At 39.3% G+C, this 18,551-nt stretch overlaps 1 protein-coding gene across 1 annotated transcript; it reads left to right on the top strand.

Moving 5' to 3' along the window:
• Positions 1-316: 316 nt before the first annotated feature.
• LOC106094519 (integumentary mucin C.1) lies at positions 317-10,461 on the top strand. The gene is made up of 2 exons (XM_013261742.2): positions 317-505; positions 8,603-10,461. Exons 1-2 carry the CDS (start codon positions 502-504, stop codon positions 10,408-10,410), a joined length of 1,812 nt encoding a protein of 603 aa, XP_013117196.2. The 5' UTR covers positions 317-501; the 3' UTR covers positions 10,411-10,461.
• Positions 10,462-18,551: the final 8,090 nt, after the last annotated feature.

The following is an 18,551-nucleotide window of genomic DNA, read 5'->3' as shown; positions in this document are numbered from 1 at the left end:
ACCTTTATTTCGCTTAAATGGCCACAGTTGAGTTTTTCTACGGAATGACTTCGCTCATTTCACTGGGGAGCTTAGTGCCTCGTAAATGTAAAGATTGATAGTAGTGCCAATTGACAAGGAGATAATTAGTAGTACTCAAGCCTTGCGATTACTTGCAAAAAACAATAATACCTATAGATAAAGATTGATTACGAGTGCCTCTCTTTACAATAGTTTTCAGAAAACACTGCAAAGTTTTGCATTGTTTTTCCCAAGCCTTATCACATACGTTTTGTTATGGAATGAGAAATAATTGTATATTTTTATGAGCCTCTTAACAAGGTATTTTTGCAATAGTTCCATAAAGATTTTATGCGGAAATAAAAGTGTTTCATTTCACTTATTCGCAATTAGAGGTATTCGTTGGTTTGCATTGTACAGAAGTTATTTTCACGGCTAACATTGTAACAAAGGATATCTATTTGGAATCATCAACAGCGCTGCATTTGTGTTTCATTCTAAATGGGTAAGTGTTTTGACCCAAATCAATAGCACTACTAGTTTTCAACTCTGAAATATGCGAAATTCTGGCACTCAACAATTGGCTAAACAGAGGAATTTCTAGAGTTGTGACAGCGTGGACAGTTCCAGTTTTGTCTGTTCGATATTCATAAGGATTAGAACACAAGCTTAAAATCAAAAAACTTCAGACTCACGAGTCTCCAGCTGATTGAAGGAAACTCAACTTGTCCTAGACATCGGTGTCGCCGTGGCAAGAGCAGAGGTTTGAATGTTGTATATATAATACTTGCACTTTCCATTGAAGTTTGGCTCCTTCAAATTTTTGGCGTCTACTCGTAAACTCCTTAAATGTAGGTTATGACAGCTTGTAAAAAAAAAACAGCTGTCATTACCTACATTTAAGGAGTTTACGGGAAGACGCCAAAAATTTGAAGGAACCAAACTTCAATGAAAAGTGCAATATATATACAACATTCAAATCTCTGCTCTTGCCACGGCGACACCGATGTCTAGGACAAGTTGAGTTTCCTTCAATCAGCTGGAGACTTGTGAGTCTGAAGTTTCTTGATTTTATACTTGTGTTCTAATCCTTATGAATATCGAACAGACAAAACTGGAACTGTCCAAGCTGTCACAACTCTAGAAATTCCTCTGTTTAGCCAATTGTTGAGTGAACACATTTCGAACCGAACACTGATTTTGGTAATAAAATTCAATGATTTGCAAGCGTTGCTCGTTAGTAAGTCTATTCATGATGAAATGTCAAAGCATACTGAGCATCTTTCTCTTTGACACCATGTCTGAAATCCCACGTGATCTGTCAAATACTAATGCATGAAAATCCTAACCTCAAAAAAATCACCCTTTATAAAGCGAGCGGCTGCTGCGTTAATGATGTCTCGGAATATTCTCTCGACAACTAGCACATTTGAGGAGGGTGCATTCTCTGCCTCGGCCTTCTTCTGATTGACAAACGTACGGCGCCCAGAGTTTATGAAATCGGGCGGTCGGTCGATGGTGAGAATTATGCCTCGATGTCCGTTGCAATTCAATTGCAAGAATGATACACTTACCGGCAATGGCCCGGTAATGTTGGGACTGGAGTGCTGCTTTCTGCCTATATTGCCGCACAGGAGTGGTCGGAGGGGTCACTTAGTTCGATGACGAGGACGCACAGCACCTTGCACCATATTAAATGTGACTAAACTCCCGTAGTGACGGAAGGCCACAGCAAGATTGGAAAAGCACCCACTCCATGCAACGGTTACCTCACCGACGTTAACCGATGATGGAGGCGGTTCTGGCAAATCGCACAGAACCAGGGTCCGGGGTTCTTTTCAATCCAGGCACAGACCTGAAGCGTGAGGAGAAGGCACTCCGGGATTTGACTCTCAGATGATGAAAAAAGGATGAACACCTACACTGAGGCGGCAGCGGTTGCAGATAAATTACTCCATCTGGTTAACCCGGTACGTACAACCGGCTGTAATGGGATAGTGCATCAGATGGTGTCGTTCTCATTGCGGATGCAATGTACAAACAAGCCATCATTGCATTCAACTGGGCATTGAACAGTAGGTGGACTTTTGAAGCGCCGTCTATCAAACCACAACAGCTTATAGCACTATAGGTTTGACTACTGCAGTATACACCCAATGCATTACTTATTTTACTTTAATTGGCAATGACAGAGCAATTGTCCGATTAGCCGAACTTAGAACAGCTTTCCAAGCGCCTCGATCTTTTGCGCTCCATCTCCAATCTTTGACACTAAGTTTAGAGATATCTTTCACCACTTGATCTTCCCATCGGAGTGCTGGTTGTCCCGATTTGCCTATACCACAGTGCTGGCCTTCATAAAACTTATTCGCTGGAGCTTCTTCACTTATTACGACAACATGGCATAGCCAACGCAACCGTTGTATATTGATACGTTTACCTATGCTAACGACGTCATACAGCTCTTGGTTCATTTGACGCCAATATTCTACACCAATGCAAACTGGTCCACACATTTTGTGAATATCTGGTCTATGGTGGAGTTACCAGGTCTAAAGCCGCATCGGTAGGGCCCATTTATCTCATTGACTTTAGATTTTAATCGTTCCAACAGTACGCTTGATAGTGTGTGGTATGCGATTTCTCTTAAGTTGGCACATTCTGTCTTGTATCCTTTCCTGGAACATAGAATACTGAGGTTCCAATCATCGGGTATGCGTTCTTCTAGCCAGATCATGCAGACGATCTGATGCAAACGCCTTATCAGCGTGTCGCCTCCGGTCTTAATAAGTTCAGCGGGCAGCCCATCGGCTCCTGCTGCCTTGTTGTTATGCAGTCGGGTCACTGCTACTTAAACCTCATTTTGACTACGAAGTAAACATTTTACACAATCATTAGGGATTAGTTCTGCGGTATCATTTTCGCCACCATCGTCGGGCACTAGCAGCTGATTCCCAGCTCCCCTTATTTGTCTCTGCAGGAAGATGTGCCAGCCCCAAAGCCATCAGTTTGTTGTTTAATTCTTTGTTAAAATTTCCGGACTGAATTCTGACGGCTGTACATCTCAATTCGCTCACATTCACTTCTTTCCATATCATTTTTATACCCACCACCGAAGAACGGGGGTATATTTATTTTGTCATTCCATTTGCAACACATCAAAATATATATTTCCAACCCTATAAAGTATATATATTCCTGATAGTAGACGCATTAAAGACGATCTATCTATGCCCGTCCGTCTGTCTGTTGAAATCATGCTACGGTCTTAAAATTAGAGATATTGAGCTGAAACTTTACACAGATTCTTTTTTTTTTTTGTCTATAAGCAGATTCAGTTTGAAGGTGGGCTATGTCGGACTATATCTTAATATAGCCCCCATCCTGATCCGCCGATTTAAGGTCTTAGGCCAATAAAAGACACATTTATTATCCGATTTTGTTGAAATTTGGAACCGTGAGTTGCATTAGACCACTCGACATTCTTCTTCAATTTGGTCCCGATCGGTGGAGATTTGGATATAGCTGTCATAGACCGATCTCTGGATTTTAGGTCTTGGGCCCATAAAAAGCTAATTTTTTGCCCGATTTTGCCAAAATTTGGGACAGTGAGTTGCGTTAGGCTCTCCGACATCTTTCTTCTATTTGACCCAGATCAGTCCAGATTTCGATTTAAGGTTTCAGGCCCATAAAAAGCGAATTTATTGTCCGATGTCGCCGGAATTAAGGACAGTGAATTGTGTTAAGCCAGTCAACATCATTCTGCAATTTTGACCAGATCGGTCCAGATGTAGCTGCCATATAGGATATAGCTGCCATATAGACTGATATCTCGATTTAAGGATTTGGGCCTATGAAAGGCACATTTATAGTCCGATTTTGCCAAAATTTGGAACAGTGAGTTGTGTTAGGCCCATCGACATGTTCCTTCAATTTGGCCCAGATTGGTCCAGATTTTAATATACCTGCCATATATACCGATCTCTCGATTTAAGGTCTTGGGCCCGTAAAAGGCGCATTTATTGTCCGATGTCGCCGAAATTTTGGACAGTAAGTTGTGTTAGGCCTTTCGACATTCCTCTTCAATTTGACCTAGATCAGTTCAGAGTTTGATATAGCTGCCATATAGATTGATCTCTCGATTTAAAGTCTTGGCCTCATGCAATGCGCAATGACTTGTACTTATTAAACCACTCAATGTCTGTGCCGAATTTGGTCCAAATCAGACCATATTGCGATATGGCTGCTGTGGCGGCATAAATTAAGCATTTTTCACCGGATTATGACAAAATGTGGTTTACATATATACTCGTGGTGGTGGGTATCTGGCCGAGCTGAACTTTTACGCCTTTTTACTAGTTCTTTATGCAGAATAGACGTTTCTCGTCTCTCTTTTTCATTTACTTCATAATCTGTAAGCCAAATTAAAATTGGCCAATTCGATTACATAGTTCAACAATGTGAGACATTATCACAACAATTGTTATTATTAATATTTCAAGAATTAATTGTAATTATTAACTACTATATAAATAATTAAAGATAAAAATTTTAATACGAACATGAAGAAGACAAACTTGCTTAGCAGCTGCAATACAGACAAAACATAAATTTTTATAAATGTGATGTTATTAATTCCTTAAATTTGCTACATAACCAAGAAAATTGTCTAAATTCATAATGTATTCGGTTGTTCCATATCCTTATTGCTCGAATTTGAAACGATCGTTGCATAATTAGAGTACGAAATGTGGGTAAAAGTAACGAACAAGTTCTCTGAGAGACGCCAAATTCGAATTTCAAAAGAGGTATGTCGGTTTCCTGAACTTTATAAAATATCTTAATAACTTTAAGGTCAACAAAATTATCGAAGGTGTTGCCTAAGAACTCAACCGTCTGTGGTGAAACATGGTCAGAATCTCAAGTTATAGACGTATCTAACGATGCGATTGACACATGTTTTAAGACGGTTTAGGCTTCCTATTCCAGTGCCGGAGTACACTTTTATACCATAAGTAATATAAGGCAACAGTAATGACTTTGCTTTTTCTCGCGATAATTCTCCTTCATCTGGCGCGTTGATACTGATTGCAGGGTTGCTCTGTGTGCCGCATTCTTGGCTTCAGTAGCATTTCGACACTCTTGATTCTACCATAAGTTTCTCGGGGGAGGCTTCCGGTACCCAAATACGGATATCGCGGCATTTTCATGAAGTGGACCATGGTTTGCCACGGCGCCGCTACCTATTAATTCGCATTAAATCTCCCAGAACGATTTTAATATCGTGGGCGAAGCAGCTTTCTAGGCGCTAATCTTTCTTCTGGGCATGGGCACCAATATGGCCGATTTTGAAAAATTTGGCTTTGATGCGGAACGTGGCTAGCCTCTGATCGACCGAAGTAAAGCTGAAGACAAGGTGTTTCAGTCTCCGACTAACAACAAACCCACAACCGAATTCATGCCTCATGTTATGGCTGCTTGTAGTATAGTTCGTCACCATTTGGCGTCACCATTAGGTGCCTTGTATTGTACTTCTCCAATACAACCACAGTGTGTATCAAAGGCCTACGCAAGGCCATTCATTCCTGCTTTCAAGGCACACTACAATCATGACCCGATGAATCTTTCAAGAACTGAACTCTTCGTTTAAAAATAGAATATTGTAGGAGACAATTGAGAACATGGGTAAAAACACACACACACGCCTAGTTTTTTTATGAGAAAACAAACAGCTTCCAAACGATTTGTGTGAACAGTTATTTGAAAATGATAGCGAGACGCTTTCATATTCAGCGAGTAATTTCTCTATCTCACTGTAGAGGCGATGAATTCAAGATAAAAATACTGCCAAGCACAGAATGGTAGTGGTTTTTCAAACAGCAAAGTGTTCGTTTTACTCTTTCTTCATTATCTCGCTCTTCAGTAATCTTGCAGTACAGCATATCGGTTTACTGGCCACCCGTCCCTAACCTAGTCATTGGTTATTTAAAGGTGCCAATATCTGACCTTGTCATTTCAAGTATCATAGACACTCTGTCTTTAAGTAAGATTCAGTGCCATCTGAGTCCTCACTAAGAATCTCTTCTCGAAATCGTGCATGACACATGGCTTAACCCCCAACTTTTCCCAATGACTCTCTTGCAGGTACATATGAAGTAAATTTCTAAGAGTGGCGGAAAACGTTTCCTTAACCGCAACAGCAACATCCTCAGCACGTCCATTTTACACGTTTTTTTTTCCAGTGACAATATTATAATGGCTATATTCCAAAGTAGAGGAGGCAACACACCCGATGATCCATTTGCTTAGGTCTACAGATTCTTGAGCTGCCGTTATATTAATTGGTTTTCTTACTGTAGCATAAAGGAAATTTTCGCTATGTAAACTTCTTGTCTGAAATATTTTGGACTTTGTTTACGATAAAAGTAAATTTTTTTGCAATTAATTCTTGCAAGAATTTGTGCGAACAAAATGTTGTTTTGCCCTGACAATACCTTTCATTCTTGATATACGGAACATGTTATTCGGGATTTCAACTAGTTTTTTTATTTTTTAAATTAATTTAATTTTCAGTTGGTAATTAAAACTCTTTCAAAGTATATTTAGATTTGTTTCGATGTTTTCGTACACAGTTAGATCAAAATCCTACATATTCGCACAACCTATTATGGTTTTGTATTATGATCTACTGCATTCATTTTGCAATTAGTTAAACAGAAAATTGTTGTTGTTGATTTCGCACATTTAAATACCTACTATGTGATGGATATTTCTTAATCGCGCAAATGTTACCAAACAAAGTATGTGCGTTAGATATTCTTGTTGTGTTTTCTTGTACCTGGCAACCGTTTATGTGTTGCTTTAATGATTTTTGTCATTATATATACTAGCGTTTCGTTCCGAAACTTTAAAAATTTACACTTTTCAAGTTTACCACCCGCATGCGACAGAGCTGCTCAATGTACTGACTACTTTTTGCTCAGTCAAAGGAAAAAAGGTTGTGTGTGAGAATGTGTCAATACCAGGGACGAGCACATAATTGCAATTATTTTGCAAGCCAATGGAACTGCTTGGGATTTATTTTCTTGTGTACGTACAATGTAATCTGCAATACAGTGAGTATTTTTGCCAACCAGTGGTTGGCAAATACTCACATTTTCTCTCTAGTAGCAGAGACACAGACAATGATCTACATTGCACCAGGAGACTATCTGTGGAAGGAGATGTGACTAGGGAGTCGCAAATGACGCCAATTTCACTGGTCATTTTTACATTAGTTCTGCCATGGTAAAACTACTGTAGACCCTCCGTTAAACGGGCGGAAAGCGAAATGAAGGAAGTGAAAACTGTGAAAGACATGCTTGTCAAGCGGTAACTAAGCTGATAACAAGTCTTGATAGAATCGCCTAAGCCTGCTTGCCTTCGAACCAAAACAAGGAGCCACAGAACTGATTGGTCAATAAAAGACATACGAAAATGGTCCAGACGTAAGTTCGTCAGAAGTTTTATGTTCAGCAGGTGATACAAGGTACTTCCTATGGTGGCATCGGTATCCTTGGGAGATGATAATTTTCCATTTAATGAAAGCTTAACCTAACTATGAAGTTTGCTAGATAAAACAAGTAAAAGCGTGCTAAGTTCGGCCGGGCCGAATCTTATATACCCTCCACCATGGATCGCATTTGTCGAGTTCTTTTCCCGGCATCTCTTCTTAGGCAAAAAAGAATATAAGAAAAGATTTGGTCTGCTATTAGAGCGATATAAAGATATGGTCCGGATTGGATCACAATTAAATTATATGTTGGAGACCTTTGTAAAATGTCAGCCAATTCGAATAAGAATTGCGCCCTTTGAGGCCTCAAGAAGTAAAATAGAGAGATCGATTCATATGGGAGCTGCATCGGGCTATAGACCGATCCAGACCATAACAAACACGTATGTTGAAGGTCATGAGAGGATCCGTCGTACAAAATTTCAGGCAAATTGGATAATAATTGTGACCTCTAGAGGCTCAAGAAGTCAAGATCCCAGATCGGTTTATATTGCAGGGTATAAAAACCGTCCCCCATCCTGTGGTGGAGGGTATAAAAACTAACTTCAAACCCAATATTTTGGAAAAGGCAAAATTAATAAAATAACAAACTATTAACTTGCAGGCAGTGCTATTTGGTTTAGTGAATGACGCTTTTAAAATTCTCCTGCTCTTCAGTATTTAACCGAATCCAAAGAATGGCTTAAAGTAGGGAGCGTTAAATAAGTGCGTGTGTAGGGAATATTGGGAAGACATTGGAATATTTTCTTTATCATTGACCAGCTTTTGCGGCTAACCGACTCCGGCACTTCGTCGGCGGCACAATACTAGACTTGAACCATCTTAGGAGCGAAGAATGGAGAACTTTTATGTGTATCACTTAATTCCTTACCTAGATTTTTTGGAGTTTCCTTTTTTGGTAGAGTACTCAACAAGCCGATCTCTGGCTTAGGATTAATATCCGCACACTCTTTTCGACCTAACCGATAAGAGTGAATTTATCATTAACTTTTGCTTGTAATAATTAAATTCACTACTTTTTTAAACATTCCTACAATTCTTCAATTTCAGGCGCACCAGCTTTTTTCAACCCCGCATTTGTCCTATTGTTGGCTTTTGTTTTTGTAGTGCCAACATTTGCACTGCCGGAGAACACCTTCGATCCCGATGAGCTATGTCCGTTAATAGCCTATGGAACTAAAATCAAAGATCCTAATTATTGTCATGTCTACATAGAATGTAGAAGTGATACAAGTACTTCGTTCTCCTGTCGTCAGAGTGAATGGTTCGAACGTAATAGGGGAAAATGTGTTAGAAAGGGAACTATCAAATGTCTGTCGAGTCAACCATGTTGGGGTCAGCACGACATATTTGTAGCTGATCCCTACTCGTGTCAACGATACTTTTACTGTGAGAATGGTGAGGGCGTACAACGTCATTGCCAGGATGGCTCTATGTTCAATCCAAATTCCAGAAAATGCGATTCTAACTATCGTTGTAAAATTACTCTACTGCCTGAGGACTATTGTAATATTGTGCCAGATGGAGTTCACATCAAAGATCCCCTTACCAATGATGGCTATCACACATGCAGAAATTCAAAGATGCATTATGAGAAATGTAAAAAAGATCATGAATTTAATGCTGCTAAGGGCAAATGTGAGAAAGCAAAAAAGCCAGAGAAACCAGAAACTACGACACAAAGACCAGAAAGCACTGATACCCAGCCGCCAACAACAGAGAAAACAACGGAAGAGCCTGGAAGTACTGAACATCCCTCCACAACAATCGAACCAGAAACTACGGAAACTGTTACAACAGAACAAGAAACTACTAGAGCTACGGAAACAGAAACCCCTAGCACATCAGTAGCTACTCAAACTACAGAAGATCCTGAAACGACAGAAGAGCCACAAACAACCCACACTACTGAATTGCCTACCGAAACACCAGAACCAGAGACGACGACAGAAGAACCTGCCACCACAGAAAAGCCAACTCAAACTACAACGCTTGAGCCATCTGAAAGTACTGAAAACCCCAACTCAACAGAAGAGCCTCCAACTACAGAAGGATCTGGAACTACCAACGGTACTACAGAGACAACGCAAGAGCCAGAGCTGACTGAAAGCACAGTAAACCCAGAAACAACTACAACTGCTAATACCACAACTCAAGACCCTTCTACGGAAAGTCCCGAAACTGACCCCACCTCAACGGGGCAACCAAATACAACGCCTGAGCCTGAAACAACTCAGCCAACTGAGACAACAACCACACCAGAAGAATCGGAAACTTCAACCCAGGAACCAGAGGTGACTGAAAGCACAGTTAACCCAGAAACAACCACAACTGCTGATGCCACAACTCAAGACACTTCTACGGAAAGCCCCGAAACTGAACCCACCTCAACAGGGCAACCTAATACAACGCCAGAACCAGAGACAACACAGCCACCTGAAATAACAACCACAACAAATCCTGAAATCCCTAACGAAGTAAAATGTTTAGAACATGATGTTTTCATATCGGATGGTCAATCCTGTGATGGTTACTACTACTGTATGATGACCCAAACGGGAGAATTCCAGATGCAATATGGTCGTTGCAATCCCGAACGTTTCTTCACTCCCGAAAATGGAGGCTCTTGTTTGCTCCGTTCAAATGTTCGTTGTCCCTATAATCGGTGTATCGATATGGGCATTGATCATATGCAAATGGCTAACATCGATGGCGATGGTTGTCGTGGATTTTCATTGTGTCAGGATGGTAGAGAAATCGGCACAAATGTATGCCCAAATGGCTTTTACTTTGATGAAGTCAAGCAACGTTGTACAGATGAAGTGGTATCCTATGTTGCATGTGCTAAAAATGATTGAACATAAATACAATTGTAATCAATAATAAAATACTCGTATATAGTTTTCCAACGCAATCGTTCATTTCAATTGCCGTTATCGCTGACGTAGCTGTCGTCACTTTGATTTGCGTCAGTCAATAATATTTTGACAGTTGTTTGTGGGTTTGTCTTACTTCACATTACGATCGATTATAATCGTTGGTACCGATAACCGTAGGTAAAATTTAAACATAGTGTGTCTTCTTTATTTGTGGTAATATTTATTCTAAACAAGTAAAAGCGTGCTAAGTTCGGCCGAACCGAATCTTATATACCCTAAACCAGGGATCGCATTTGTCGAGTTCTTCTTCCGGTATCTCTTTTTAGGCAAACATATGATGAAAGAAATTAATTACTATGATATCGTCCGATTCGCACCATAATTGAATTGAATTTTGGAGACAATAGTAGAAGTCGTTGTGTAAAATATTGTAGTTAAAAATTAAATAGGGAGATCGGTTTATATGGGAGCTATATCAGGCTATAGACCGATTCAGACCATAATTGACACGTATATTGAAGGTCATAAGAGAAGTCGTTGTACAAAATTTCAAGATGCCAGATCCCAGATCGGTTTATATAGCTGCTATACCAGGTTATGGACCAACTATATTGACACATTCGTTGGAAGTCCTAACGAAACTCTTCTTGCAAAATTTCTGCCAAATAGGATAAGATTTACGCTCTCTAGTGGCTCAAGAAGTCAAGATTCAAGATCGGTTTATATGGCAGCTATATCAAGTTATGTACCTACCTTTAAACCATACTTAGCATAGCTGTTCGAAGTCAGAGCAAAACACTTTGTGCAAAATTTCAGCCAAATCGGAAAGAAATTGTGCCCTCTGGAGGCTGCAGAAGTCAAGACCCCAGATCGGTGTATATGACAGCTATACTAGGTTATGAACCGATTTGAACTACACTTAAGATACTTGTTTAAAATCATAACAAAACACCTCAAGCAAATTTAGGCCAAATCGAGTAAGAATTGCGCCCTCTAGAAGCTCAAGAAGTCAAAACCCAAGATCGGTTTAAATCAAAACATGGACCGATATAGCCCAATTACAAAATTTCAAGCGGCTAGCTTTACTCCTTCGAAATTTAGCGTGCTTTCGACAGACAGACGGACGGACATGGCTAGATCGACTTAAAATGACATGACGATCAAGAATCTATATACTTATGGGGTCTCAGATGAATATTTCGAGGAGTTACTCACAAAATGACGAAATTAGTATGCCCCCATCCTATGGTGGAGGGTATAAAAATGGAGTTTAGTTGTTTACAAGATAGGATATGAAAAATTTTAGACAAAGTGGCTTAGGGGAGAACTCTGCTCGTGTTTCTATTTTAACAACTCGTAAAGTTGATATAAAGCCCTGTAAAGTGCATATAAATTAAATAGCCCATGTAAGTCCAACTGACCACATGAGTCTCACATATCCATGGAAAGAATGCAGCTATTTACTTATTGATGTAGGTCGGTTGTTTACAACGACTCACCTGAACTTTGAATGCGGATTTTCTTATTATAAGCCATCGACCGGAGTACATGCACTGAGGAGAGTATATAAAGTTCCGCTGGAAGTCTGTATTATAGAACTTTATTACTCTATCGACCTGAGAAGTAATGCCGAATCCTCTGGAGAAAGTTAAAATGTCAGCTTTGGACAAACCTAGGATATTCACCACCATTGATGATGGGAATTAATTAGATTTTTAGGATTTATTTACAGATTTAAATGGCGTTGGCCTCCATATAGAATATCCACAGATTACAGTTCTTCAGGATGTGTAAGTAGTTCATAGCCTTAAAAGCCCGTCTCCTCTACTTCTACCGAATAAACTCTCAATGGACTAAGACCCAGAATAGGTGGATTTTGAATTCACCTTCAGTTCTGTGGAAGTACGTTTTCAGGCATATGCATATAAATAAGAAGTTTTTACCATCTCCCAATTTTATTTCTTGAGCGCCTGGAAGCCGCAATTTTGCACATAGAAGTGCCAAGTACGATCCAAATCGATCTATAATCCGATAAACCTCCAATGTGAACCGCAACTATTATTCGATTGGGCTAACAATTTGTAAGTAATGTTTTGTTACTTCTTCCAGCCACTGTGCCAGATATGGTCAAAATCGATCTATAACCTGATATTAATCCCATATTAGCCCATCTCCCGATTAGCATTCTACGGTCCAACAAATTTTAATTTTTGGCTGATTTGGCAGCAGTATTGTACAGTTAGTGCACTATTGCAGCTATAAGTAAATATGGTCCGATATGAGCCTTATTCGGTTTGAATGTCGGGGCCCCTAATACAACTTCCCGTTTAAAATGTCAGCGAAATCGGACGAAAAATGCGGTTTTAACCCTCTTAAAACCTTAAATCGCCAGATCGGTCGATATGTCTGACATGAGTCTGTACAATAATGCAACTCAACATCTGTATTTTTAAAGACTGTGATTACAATTGACGGACACACGGACATCGTTAAATCGTCTTAGAATTTTACGACGGGAAGAATTATATTTACTTTTTACATGTGAATACAAAAAGTGACATGTCATAAGACAACTTCATGCTGTGTATTAGCGGCTTAAGCACAGTATCTGTTACCAGATTTCCCTCTTTGTCTCCGCAGGAAGATGAGCACTAGGGCACTACATAAAATTCTCCGAAGAATCCATGCTTCTAAAATAAAATCCTAATTCGCGCCTTTCGATTTGATAATGTTCTTTTTATCGGAGTCGTCTGGCTTTAATGGGAAAGCCAGAAATAATTGTGGACATTGACAGCCCCAGCAACTTCAACAACTTCACCGACCGGAATATCCTCCAAAAGGATCGAAATTGGATCAGAAAAGGCATCACAACGATTAAAGGAAGCCTCCCATTCCGAGTTTGGACTTCTATATAGAAATTCGAAATGTAGTAGAGTGTTCCGATCCTGAATTTAACCAAAGGGAGTCAAATTCTGGGTCATTATATCGCCACGTCAATGAACCACACCAACTCTGTGGGAAATGAAATGGGATAGGGTGTGGTACCCAGCTATGTGAAAATCGTGTAGATCAGAATCCTCATGCACCTGAGTCTCACACAGAGCAAGAACATCAAGTTGATGGAAATCAATTCAATGAAGATTACGTTTTTGATAAACGATTGAAATTTTGAACAAATACTTAATATTGATGTAGGTCGTTGGGGATTGCAAATGGGCCATATCGGTTAAGATTTAGATATAACTCCCATATAAACCGATCTCCCGATTTGAATTCTTGAGCCCCCGCAAGCCTCAGTTTTTTACCGATTTGGATGAAATTTTGCATGCGGTGTTCCCCATCCTATGGTGGACAGTATTATAAGATTTTTTGTGGTTCTAATTATAGCGTGCACATTAGGACGCGTTGTTTTGGTATGGATGAAAAAAAATTAACAAGTGACAGCGAGCTAAGTTCGGCCGAGCCGAATCTTGGGAACCCACCACCATGGATTTTCTTAAAAATGTATGCAAAATAAATTTATTGAGATTCCATTTCAAAATATTGTCCGGCTCTAGATCATTGTTTAATGCTTTCTATTCAAAAAAAAGTATAGAGAAAAACATTTAAAGTCAGCAAAAGTGTGTTGTTGTTAGAAGCAGTTGACTGGTAATCCCGGATCGCGTTTCGAACTTCGACCACGAAATATCATCAGCGGGCGGATATTGGGGACCATAGTAGAAGTCATTGTGTAAATTTCAGATAAATCTAGTAAGAATTGCACACTTTATGGGCTGAAGAAGTAAAATAGGGAAATCGATTTATAGGGGAGCTGCATTAGGCTATAAACCGATTCATACCATTTTCGACACATATGTAAAAGGTCATGAAAGAAGCCGTTGTACAAAATTTAATTTTAAGAAGTCAAGACCCCAGATCGGTTTATACGGTAGCTATATCAGGTTATGGACCGATTTGAGTTATTCTTAGCACAGTTGTTGAAAGTCATAACAAAATACGTCCTGCAAAATTTCATTCCAATCGGATAAGAATTGCGCACTCTAGAGGCTCAAGAAGTCAAGATCCAAGATCGGTTTATATGGCTGCTATATCAAAACAAGATATATATACTTTATGGGGTCTCAGACGATTATTTCGAATAGTTACAAACATAATGACGAAATTAGTAGACCACCATCCTATGGTGGAGGGTATAACAAGTAAAAAGGCGTTAAGTTCGGCCGGGCCGAACTTTGGATACCCACAAACTCGGGTATATATGTAAACCACCTTTCATCAAAATCCAGTGAAAATTGCCTACCTTATATCCCATAGCACTTATATCGAAATATGATCCGATTTGCACCAAATACTAATAAGTACAAGTTATTGTTTAATTATGTATAAAAAAATTTTGGTCTTTTTAGTAGCTATATCTAAAAATATAACATCGTTAAAGCGGATTGTAAATGCGCCTTTTTTGGGACCAAGACTTTGAATGGAGATATCGATCTATATGGCAGCTACATGCAAATCTTGATTGAACTAGACCAAATTGCAGAAATATGTGGAGGGACTTAACTCAACTCTCTATCCAAATTTCGGCATCATCGGACAATAAATTGAGCCTTTTATGGGTCCAAAATATTAAATCGAGAGATCGGTCTATATGGCAGCTGTATCCAAATCTTGACCGATCTGTGCCATAATACAGAACTATGTCAATGGGTTTAACATAACTCAATGTCCCAAATTTCGGCGATATCGGACAATAAATGCGCCTTTTATGGGCCACGGAGGATCAGTCTATATGGCAGGTATATACAAATCTGGACCGATCTGACAAAGGATGTCGAGGGGACTAACACGACTCATTGTCCCAAATTTCAGCAAAATCGGATAATAAATGTGGCTTTTATGGGCCTAAGACCCTAAATCGGAGGGTCGGTCAATATGGCAGCTATATCCAAATCTGGACCGATCTGGGCAAAATTGACGAAGGACATCGAAGGGCCGAACACAACTCATTGTCACAAATTTCAGCAAAATCGGATAATAAATGTGGCTTTTATGGGCCTAAGACCCTAAATCGGCGGAGCGGTCTATATGGCAACTATATACAAATCTGAACCGATCTGGGCCAAATTGACGAAGGATGCCGAAGGGCCCAACAGAACTCACTGTCCCAAATTTCAGCAAAATCGGATAATAAATGTGACTTTTATGGGCCTAAAACCCTTAATCGGCGGATCGGTCTATAAGGGGGCTATATCAAGATATAGTCCGATATAGCCCATCTTCGAACTTAACCTGCTTATGAACAAAAAAAGAATCTGTGCAAAGTTTCAGCTCAATATCTCTATTTTTGTAGACTGTAGCGTGATTTCAACAGACAGACGGACGGACATGTTTGGTCGTCTTAGATTTTTACGCTGATCAAGAATATATGTATATACAGCCTGTGAAACGAAACCAATGTCATACCCGAATGTATGCAAAATTCTTATTACAATAGCAATGTGTAAATTTGAAATCTTATATATAAAAATCAATTTGTGTTTATTGGTTTGTTTGTTTGTTTGTTCGTATGTTTGTAAGTTTGTGTGTTCCTTATAGACTCAGAAACGGCTGAACCAATTTTCTTGAAAATTTCACAGATGGTGCATAATGACCCCGTGGTGAAAGAAGGGTACTACATTTTTTGATATCTTGAGGGGGGGCCTCCCCCTTACCCTAATTTTCAGAAACGCCAGATCTCAGAGATGGGTGGTGCGATTTAAGCGAAATTTTGTGCGCTCTCATATAGTACCTTAAAAATAAAAATTTCGTATCCAAATTTCGGATGGGGTACATAGGGGGCTGCCCCACCCTTAAACCTACCAAACATATATTTAGACCAATCACGACAATATGGGACTCAAATGAAAGGTATTTAGGATAAGAAAACGTATCTAATATCCAATTGTCGGACCAAGTACTAGGGCGAAAACCCTAGCCCCAAAACACCCCTAAATCGGACATATTTACCGACCATAGCAATATGGGACTCAAATGAAAGGTATTTGCGTGTAGAATACGAATCTGATATCCAAATGTGGGACCACGTTTGTCGGGGTCCACCCCTTTCCCAAAACCCCCCCCCCCCCCAAACAGGACTTATTAACTGACCATGGGAATATGGGTCTTTAATAAAAGGTATTTGAATGTTGAATACGAATCTGATATCCAAATATGGGATCAAGTGTTTGGGGGGCCGCCTCTCACCGAAAACATCCCCCAAATGGGACAAATTTGCGACCATAGCAATATGGAGCTCAAATGAAAGGTCTTTGGGAGTAAAGCACGAATTTGAAAGCACGATGATATCAATATTCGGGAAAAGTGGCCCCACCCCCGTAACACCACCCAAATAGTAAGTATTTTCTGACTATTGCATATATGAAGCTCAAATAAGAGGGTTTTCAAAGTGGAACTCGAATCCGATATATACAATATTTTCAAGGCCAACTCACTGAGTGGCCGCCCATCCCCCAATCCGGTCATGTTTGCCGACTATGGAGATATGGGGCTCAAACTAAAGGTATGTGGTAGTAGACCACGTATCTAATTCCAACATTAGAGGCCAACTGTCTAGGGGACGTTCCACCACCATAACAACAAATAGGACGTATTTGCTCACCAAGATAATTTGGGTCTTGAAGAGAGTGGAACTAAATATTCATAGTTTTTAGGGTCAATACCCCAAACCGGACATATTTGCTGACTTTTGCAACAAGGAGTTTAAATGAGATTAGAAAACGAATTTAATATCCAATTTTGAGAGCAACGGCAATATGGGGTTCAAATAAATGATATAAAGATATATGAGAATAGAGTAGCTTAAATGAAAAGAATTGGGGGTAGAGTAAGAATTGATACCCATTTTCGCAAGAATTGATATCCAAAATACCCCACAAACAGAAATTTTTTAGTGACCATCGCAATATGGGGCTAAAATAAAGGTATTTATGAGTAGAATACAAATTTGATATCCAAATGTAGGACCATGTATTTAGGGCATCACCCCTTTCCCAAAACACCCCCAAAGGGGAAAAAATTTTCAACAATGCCAATATGTGGCTCAAATGAAAGGTATTTGAGATTATAAAACGAATTTGATAACCTATTTTGGAGCCATGTGTTTGGGCGACGCCTCAACTTGTAAACTCCTCTTAAGCCAATGGCAATACGGAGTTAAAATAAATGGTATTTGAGAGAAGAGCACGATGCTGATATCTGGAGGACCACCTCTCCCCCGAAAACACCACTAAATCAGACATCATGAGAATATCGGGCTGAAATGAAGTATTTTAAGAATGGAGTACACCTTAAAGGCAGATAAAGGCACTTATATTGTTAAACTGTTCGTCAAGCGATATACTATTTTCGTAGCATGGTATTTCACCAAAAGATCTTTAATTGTCGAAAATAAATATTCCAAGGAAACTTTTGTTCCAAAATAAAGTAACAGAAGACGCAGCGGAGCGGGCCCGGGTCAGCTAGTAAATCAATAAAGGTCTAAAATAAGAATAACTAATACATCTACAATTAAATCTGAAAGGAATAGAATTCAAGAATTTACCAAAATGTTGTTCAGTTGTATAACCACACAGTAAAAATTTCGGATATTTTATTCCATCAATTGTGTTGATTTCAGTTCAAAATATCTTTCACAATTGTTCAAAATATGCACTTAAAAAAGAATAATTTAGTTCCATTTATTAAGCATTTAACCATAACGAAGTTCATTTGATGTAATTATACAATAATGTAGATCTTCATTAACTAAAAAGGAATAAAAATGTCTTTAGCGCTGTATGTATTTAGTTCAACTATATTCGAAAGTAGTTAATTTTAACACAACCATTTTGTTATACCCTCCACCATAGGATGGGGGTATACCAATTTCGTCATACAGTTTGTAACACCTCGAAATATGCGTCTAAGACCCCATAAAGGATATATATTTTTGATCAGCATGTCATTTTAAGTCGACCTAGCCATGTCCGTCCGTCCGTCTGTCGAAAGCACGCTAACTTTTGAAGGAGTATAGTTAGCCGTTTGAAATTTTGCACAAATATTTTTTATTAGTGTAGGTCCGT

The sequence above is a fragment of the Stomoxys calcitrans genome, chromosome 1 (genome assembly GCF_963082655.1).
Source record: "Stomoxys calcitrans chromosome 1, idStoCalc2.1, whole genome shotgun sequence".
NCBI classification, from domain to species: Eukaryota; Metazoa; Arthropoda; class Insecta; order Diptera; family Muscidae; genus Stomoxys; species Stomoxys calcitrans.
Note: the sequence above shows the minus strand (reverse complement) of the source record. Positions and strands in the feature narration are given on the sequence as shown.